This window comes from Carlito syrichta, unplaced genomic scaffold (assembly GCF_000164805.1).
Source record: "Carlito syrichta isolate Samal-C Ts95f unplaced genomic scaffold, Tarsius_syrichta-2.0.1 Scaffold302603, whole genome shotgun sequence".
Lineage (NCBI taxonomy): Eukaryota > Metazoa > Chordata > Mammalia > Primates > Tarsiidae > Carlito > Carlito syrichta.
The window spans coordinates 97,748-106,372 of NW_007246699.1; the positions used below are offsets into that span (position 1 = coordinate 97,748).

The 8,625-nt window shown below is 45.1% G+C and overlaps 1 protein-coding gene across 1 annotated transcript in view; it reads right to left on the reverse strand.

Annotated features, from left to right (window-relative positions):
* Nucleotides 1-8,345, reverse strand: part of IL1R2 (interleukin 1 receptor type 2) — a 28,569-nt gene extending 20,224 nt beyond the window's left edge. The window contains exons 1-2 of the mRNA XM_008057008.2: nt 8,192-8,345; nt 140-267 (exon numbers count right to left, since the gene is read on the reverse strand). Coding sequence (XP_008055199.1) covers nt 140-209 — 70 coding nt within the window. The 5' untranslated portion in view covers nt 210-267; nt 8,192-8,345. The remainder of the gene's footprint in view (nt 1-139; nt 268-8,191) is intronic.
* Nucleotides 8,346-8,625: the final 280 nt, after the last annotated feature.

Below are 8,625 nucleotides of genomic sequence, written 5' to 3' on the forward strand. Positions count from 1 at the left end.
AGCAAAGAGAACAGACAAGAAACACCATCTGTCACTTCCCAAGGTGTGAATATTTTTGATACCAAAAGCTCACTAGACAACTGCTTTCCCCAGAGAAGCTACAGGCAAGCCCTTTCCAGCTGAAGGATTTACTTCTTACCCGTGTGCACCTCGGGTTGAATGGTGAAGGCGGTTGTTCCCATTACCAACATGTGCAAGCTGAACATCATTCCCAACAACTTCCGGAGGACACAGGAAGTAGAGATCTGAGGTCCAGCACCACGTGGCCTAGGGGAGGAGACAGAGGGGTCACCAGGAGCCACAAACCCCCAAAGAGAGAATCCCTTAAAGAGGATCCCAGGGGCAGGATCTGGAGGCTTCACCAGATGACGGAAAGCTTATTGCCTGGAAGTTTTTTTAAAACAGTTTTTGGATTTGCCTCTCTACAGCTGTATTCACACCTAAAGTCAAATCTCTGGAGCCCCCACTGACCCTCTTGGAAAGGGATTCCATATCCTACGCTCCTACCCCTGCAGGAGAGTGCCTGGCAGGCCTTGCTTCTCTTCCTGGGACACTCTCTCCTCGGCTAAGGCCACTGCTCATGGCTACTCCTCCTTCCGGTCCAGGCTCACACGTCGCTCTCTTGGTCCGATCTTCCCTCACCTCCCTGTGGAAAGCCACACCACCCTTCGTTCTCAGTATTCCATCTTTTGCCTTTCTGTTGTGGGTTGGTTTGTTAAGCAACACTGTTGCGGCCATGGTTAGCTGATGAAGGCATGTTCTTGGTGGCATTCCTCACTGACCCTGTCTCCTCTTCTCTCCAGGGCAAGGCTGCATGCGTGTAAGGACCCTGCAACTTCCTACTCACAGGTCTATTCCCAACTCCTGTTTGCAATGAACAAATGTACGAATGAATCACTCAAAGCCCAAAGATCCTCATATTTCACCTGTCAGAGAACATGTGCATATTCTCCACGGATTAACTCTTATGTCACATACAGTTCTGACATACGCTGCTAACTCTCTGGTCTAGAGCATCCTGGGGGGAAAAGCAACAATGAGGTTTAAAAAGGGAATCGTGACTGGGTGCAGTGGCTCGAGCCTGTAATCCCAGCACTTTGGGAGGCTGAGGTGAGGGGATTGCCTGAGCCCAAGGGTTCGAGACCCACCTGGGCAACTTGACGAGACCTCATCTCTACAATAAATCAAAAAGTGAGCCAGGTGTGGTAGCACACGCCTGTAGTTCCAGCTACTTGGAAGGATGAGGCGGAAGGATCACCGGAGCCCAGCAAGTCAACGCTGGGGTGGCCGTGAGCCTGCCACTGTACTCCAGCCTGGGCGATGGAGAGAGACTCCAACTAAAAAAAAAAAAAAAAAAAAAGGGAATCGCTTATACAAATTCATGAAGCAGTCCTCTCCCAAGCCTCCCCGAGACTGGAGTGTCAGGTGCCCTCTGCATCTCCAGGTGGTTTATCTCACAATGTATCACAGCTGTCCCCTCATCAGCTAACCATGGTCACAACAGTGTTGCTCAACAAACCAAACCTGAGTTAAATGGTGTACAACACTCCCACTCCCAGGCCTGTGGGTCAGACAGAGGTCGGCTAACCTAAACCAGGCTGGGTTAAGCACGGCCCCAGCAGCAGGTGTGGTCCAGGTCTGTTGCATGTGTCTCTCCTCCTCTGTGGACCAGTAAGCTTCCTGGAAGATGAGCTTCTCGCGGGATGGCAAAAACGCCAACAATGCGGGCAAAACTAGCTCACTCTCGTCTGCTCACATTCCGCGGGCCACAGCAAGTCAGGCAGCCAAACCTGCCATTGGTGGGGCACGGGAGAGGGAGAGATTGTGCCATCTGCCATGCCTCATTCTTGTCTGGCTCTGCACAGGTGATGACAGCCTTGGGAGAAGAGGCCCGGTCTTGCTCAGAGCTTTTGTGGCGTACCCAGCGCCCAGTTCTAGAATGCACTGGAAAATAGTCATGACTGAGAGGCTACCTGAGACTGTTTGCTGTGGAATGTTTGAACTATAACATTTATCTATCAATTAGGTATACTGCTGTGTATGGTTTGTGAGATTGGCTGACTTGTGGAGTGGCTTGAGCCGGTGTGCCGGCTGTTTTGACCACTGAGTGAAAGGTTAGTACTAACGAGAATTGTCTCTTTGCAAACTCCATGTAGCTCATGGCTTTTGTGATGGAAAAAACGTCAACAGAAGTCGGACTTTGTGGAAAGCCATGAGCATTCATGGACCTGGTTATCTCTGAGCTTGCACTGCTCATGATACCATGATACCATGTCTAACTAATACCATATATCAGAATAAGTAAATGAAGTCGAAGTCTAAGATGCTGGTGCAGGGACTACTGCAACAATAATAGTTTCTGTGCCAAATATTGAGCATCCATTCTCTTATTTTATCCCTATGATGTGAGTATCATACTGATTTTATAGGCAATGTATTAGAAGAGTTCAAAGATGTTAAGAGGCTTGACCAAGATCTTACAGTTAGTAAGAAGACATTGACATTTAAACCCAGAACTGGTGATCCCAGAACTGGTGATGGACACTGCTAGTTTCTTTTCCCAATATCTGTCCATCCTCCCATACTTCCCTGATAAGAAAATCCCTGACCCTTAACTGGGCTATGGTCTCCCAACCAAGACAAGGAGTGGCCATGTGACAAAATATTGACCAATAAGATGTAAGTGGAAATTTGGTGTGATCCTCCTGGGAAATCTCCACCGATCTTTCTTTCTCTATTCAGTGGGGATATGGTGGCTAGATTGTGGCTGCCATCTTGGGCCACAAGGTGCAGACCGTTCGCTGAATGTGGTGAGGCCAAAAGAGAGGAGCATGCATCTTTGGTAGTTTCACAAAGCCACTTGCCACCCTGGACTACCTTCTTTTATGCGTTCAGGTTTCTGTCCTGCACAGCCAAGCCTAACCCTAATATGTTGCCTTTCCAAAGCTTATCAAAAGAACTCAGGGGAAGGAGGCCTACCAGGAACTGTCAGGTGTTGTGTTTTCAAGGCCCTCTTTCTGATACTCAACTGTTTCAAATAAAGAGTTTCTGTGGATTTACTCTAAAAGTCACGTTGACTCAAAAGCAGGAGTTAATGCACAGCCTTTTCTTGGATGCAACAAGCATCCCCTCCCTCCAAGGTTTGTGTCCTGTCAGGTTCAGGCCTTGGATTATGGGAAGGTTGGAACCATATCTAAAATGACTCTGACACCAGAAAGTCAGGCTGTGTCCATTCAGGGGCTGTTGCTAGCCGAAGCTTCAAAGAGCTACAGAGCTGAAGAGTCTTCGAGAAATCTAGTGCAATCGCTTCCTTTTACAGCTGATGAAAGTGAGTTTGAAGTTAAGCCTCTTCTCCAAATCACATGGTTGGCGGGGTGAGAAGTAAGAAGTGTTTCAACAAGGACCCTGTTCCAGTGGAATGAAATCTGAAAATGCCATCCGCCTCCAGAAACTGCCGTCCCTACCTATCCACCCCCACCCCAGCCAAGGGAATTGTCCTGGTTTCTCTCTCCGTGGACTTGGGCAAAATAGCTGCTTTACTGTAACTTCTCCAGGAAGTGGCTTCAGACAAGTAAACCACAAACACATAGTGGTGATGGTTTTCAATAATCAAAACCTCAGAAAAAGGCTGGAACCAAAATTGCTGTAGTGTGAGAAACAGCAAGTCTCTGGCAGGCACAGAGGGAAAAAAAATGAGTTTTGCAGAGACTTGTAGCATAACATTATCCTCCTGCCCTACTTTCTTTAAATGCATTTGAAAGTCACAGACAACTTGACATTTCTGCTGGAATCCGAGTTGACCTTCTTACCGGAAGAAAGACATTTCATGGGAAGTTCGGTCAAGTATTTGAGTTGGAATTCTGTCCCTAATTTTATTTTTTTCAAATGACCACGTTTCACCACAGTCAATGTAAAAAAAAAAACCGAGCTGAGATGAAAAGCAGGGGGACCCAGGCTAAGAAAATGACCAAAATGTGTGAAAAGGTGAAGGAAAAAGAAAGAATGCTGAAGACAAAAAGCTGATAGCTCTGCCCTGAGCTGGACAGATGGCACACAGCATTCCCCTGCAGTACACGCTAGGCCCAGATAACTGCTTACTTGCCTATGATCCCAGCAGCCTGCCTCCTGGCCCCTGGCTTCTGTTCATAAACTATACATGAATGTAACAGTATATAAGTGTTTATGCCACTTTTAGCTTCATTTTTTTTAATTACAAAAAGACTGAAAAACTGAAAGAACAGTATGGTGCACGCAAGTACCTCTATATATATTATAACCTAGATTCACTCATTATTAACATTTTGCTGCATTTTCTTTTTCAGTTTTTTTCTGTCTCATTTTCTCTCTATATATATAAACCCATATACATTTACACACACATATACATATGCACGCACATAAAAAAACAGAATGTATTCATAAAAAATTATGTATTTATTCATACATGTTTAAACTTCAACCACCTTCAAAGGATTCTCCGTTTGATGCAATGCCCCTATCAAAACGCTTTTTCCGCTGTTCAGAACAGATGTTGAACTCATCAGTTTTGAGGTCTTTTAGTTCTTTTGCCGGTTTTTTTGTTTGTTTGTTTCACCTCTCCCACATTGACAAAACGTTTCCCTTTGAGGAATTTTTCCACTTGAGAAACAAAACAAAAAAAATCGCCCAGGGCAAGGTGGGGTGAATAGGAGGGTGAGACATGGGGATCATGGTGGAAGAAGCAGTCAACTGTTTGCCACAACTCAGGATGTTTTCTCCACAAATTGTGATGCCACCTTCTCAAAAATTCCAGATAAAAAATTTGGAGGAACAAATTCTGAGTGTACTGTAAGAAGCCCACCCTCCAAAAGACATCTGGGTTTTTTTGGTTCCCTTCATATATAAACACACATATATATATATATCCATACACACAAACACACACACACACACACACACACACACACATATCCATATACATACATATACATAAACACACATATACATATACTCATTTTCTCCTGAACACCTGAAAATTGCAGACATCATCAAACTTTGCCCCTAAATACTACAGAATACATGCAGAAATACATTTTTAGCAGTTTGAGAACAAGTAATGTATAGCTCCAGAAATAAACCCTCAAGCATGTAAGACGAGTAAACATTTCATTCTATAGCATATTTCAATATGCCCGGACGGAATTCAACCGGAAGAGTAAGCTTTTTAACATTTCTATTCTTACCTTGAACCCGGAAGTTTTTAGGCAACTGCCCCATCTCTGAATCAGGCTACACAGTCATCCAAAGAACACAAACAGGGCGGCAGGTGCTGGGTGTTAATAACAGCAAATCGCTCTCAGCCTTACACACACCACTTAAGTCACCTTGAGTGTGTAGAATGAATTCCTAAGAACCCAAACATGTCTCATGCACATCACATACAACCTTCCAAAACCCGTGGGGAAATAAATATTTACACCAAAAATAAACTTGGAAATGTTTCTAAATTCATGAGTAAAGCAAGACAAAACATATTTTTGAACTAAGTCTCGGGAAATCACAGAATGTTAAGAAGTTTAGAGGTAGGGAGGAACCTCTAGGTTCAGATACAAAGAAATAAATGACCAGATTTGGGGCCGTTTTTGTTGAAAACAGTTACCAGCTCAAAGCAGAACCCCTGTGGCTTGTCCGCAAATTATCTTTGTTCTATAGGGAAGAGTAAAGCTAGTTTGGTTTTGTGTTGGTTTTATTTTATTCCCCCACAGAGTTAAGGGAATTCAACCTCAGAGCAGCATGTTAGGACTGTTTCTGGTCTGCCTAGCCCTGCCAGAATGACAGCTGGTGATGTCCTTGACACTGGTCTCTTATCCCTAGTGGAGCCTGGGGAGATGGAATTACCCCCTGGAGGCCATGTTGTAGGGAGACCCATCTCTGGCAAAATGGGGCATTGAGTCACATTGGGCTGAATCTTAGAGGTACAAATATGCAGAGGCTGATATGGACGGCTCCACCCAGGCTAAATGCTCTCTTTGTATTTTACTTTCTGCTAACGAACATCCCTTCTCACTAAAATCACCACTGACGTAGCTCTTAGTTGGTGGTTCTTAGGGTAGAAGTCACACCATTACCTGTGTGAGCCTCAGTCAGTGTCCTCATCGGTGAAATGGACATATCGTGGTATGCATTATAGGAGGATTAGCAAGATGATCAAGTTCAACCAATCACCCCAACTCATGTTCACCCTCATTCAAATCCTCTATTCACGCATTCCATTCTCAGCGAGCCTGGACCTCTCAGAGCTCCCAGCCCGCTGGATCATCAGAAAAACTCCAGTTTCACCTTCCTCCTGCATCTGGCCCTCCTCCAGGCTGACACCCAGCAAGATCACTCCTCTACTTCCGAAGAGCTGCCATTCTCCAAAATGATTCCCATTTTTGGCTCTACCCATGAGCCCCTAGGCATCTACCGGGTAAATTCACAGGCTTCAAATTTTCCCAGCCTGCTCATTCAACTCCAGAGATCAACACTTGTGAGTCTGGTAGAGTGCAGCATCCCTGTTCTAAACATGGAGCAAGAGAAATAGACCCAGATACATTAAGTCCCCTGCCCAAGATCACAGAGCTAACAGAACGATAAAGTAGGCTGGAAACCCAAGTCTACACAATCCTCAGTCTTGGTGCACATTCTCTGCTCTGTAGAAGCATCAAAACCCAGGCTTAGAGGAGCTCTAGAAGCCATTAAATTCAGCTGTCCACCCAAACGGCCTTCCCAAACCCAGCACTCCCTAAAGATGGCCAAGCTCGCGCCATCACAAGATGGGTTCTTCCAGTCTTGGGAAGTCTCCATGATCAGAAACATCACTATCATCTTGGGACCAAAATTTGCCTTTCTCTAGACTCCATTTATGGGTCAGATTCTACCCTCAGGGTGGCTCAGAAAAAGTCTGTCTGCACCTTCCAACGACTCTAAGAGTTAGAGAGTTTATACAAAAGAGATTCGTGGAAAGTTCATGAATAGAGCAAGTGGGAATCCTGCCTTCCTTCCTGCCAGCAGGAGGGTCACAGGCAGGTCACATTACCTGTGTGGGACTCAGTGTCCTTGTCAGTGAAATGGACATACCCTGGTGTGCATTACAGGAGGATTAACTGTTACATGATATGTAAAGAGCTCAACACAGTACTGCAAAGACAAAGAGCTCCACAAGCAGTAGCTCTCATCAGCATGTCTCAGAAGCAACCCCATCTACTCAAGGAGGTAAATTATTTGTCAAGGACTCATAGCTAGCAAAACCAAGTGAGAAGTCAGAGCTTCCAGGGTCTGTGTTCTACCTAATTTCTGCTGAGGATCCATTCCATAGCCCAACCTGAGAACTTTCTGGTATCATAGGTGGCAGTAACTAGCTACCACCAGTTACTATACTAGAAATGTGTGCAACTTTGCCTGATGAAATCAATAAACCTAAGCACATAAGTCTATATTATGTTTAACATATAAACACACAATCACAGACACACACATACATATATATACAAGACCTGCCAGGAGTTCTAAAAGTTTTGTCTTAGGGACAGAATCTTTAAGCACTCAGAACTGGAGGTTGGAACTGGGCTCCTGTCTTTACCCTTAACTAACTATGTGAAATCTCAGGCAACCATAGTGTCATTTTCTCAATCTGGATCACAATTTCATCTCTAAAATACAGAGGTTGTGCTGGTGAGACCTCCCAAACCCCTCACAGGTATGAAACCCAGGATTCTAAGTCAATCTGGATTCAAGCTTAGGCCTCCTTGGTCCTGGTTACAGCTTCAGTTTCTAAAGCATCAAGTGAGAAAAATTAACCACTCAACCAAGTCAGCTCACTTGCTGAAGTTCCCAAAGCCAGAAAGGCAGAGCCAAGACTTGGGGCTTCTGAGTTCCCCTGAGCTCTGCAGGGCTACCCAGTGGGTAACGTTAATTAGTAACTGGGCATTCTACTGGCATGGGACAGTGAGCTGGCGGTTAGAGGATATACACCCTTAAACTAAACATTGCTTCCAATCTCTTATAATCTAAGTGCAAGAAACACCTCAAATATTTGAATAACCGGTCATCCAGAAAACTCACCCACCTGAAATATGACAAAAACAGAAGAAAACAAGGACAGAAATATCTGCATAGCTAAAAAATAGGCAGCAGGAGCCCGATACAAAAGCATGTAGTATGTCTTACTCACGGAAGAAGCTTTGGGTCTTCCTTCAGAAGCTCTTGCTGTTTATTTGAATGAGTGTAGCTAGTTTTTCAAAGTAGCAGACTGTATTTGCCAAAGATGTCCACAACAATATCTTCCATCCTACATGGTCTTCTAGAATGTGACCGTGCCACTCTGCCAATAGGAGGTAGAGTCCAGCTCACCTCTCTTGAATGTGGGCTGGCCTGTCACTTGTGTGTAAGCAAGAGGATACTGTGTGGACTCCAAAGCCAGGTCAGAAAAGCCCATGCAGCTCATGCAGCTTCTACCTGCTTTCCTTGAGACATTCGCTCTGGACAAAGTCAGCTGACATAAAGTCCAGCTGCCCTAAGTCCACCTCACCAGACAGGCCATGTGTAGGGAGTCTGGCTGACAGTCCCAGCTATGCCCAGCCTTCTGGGAAACCCCTCAAAGGCACC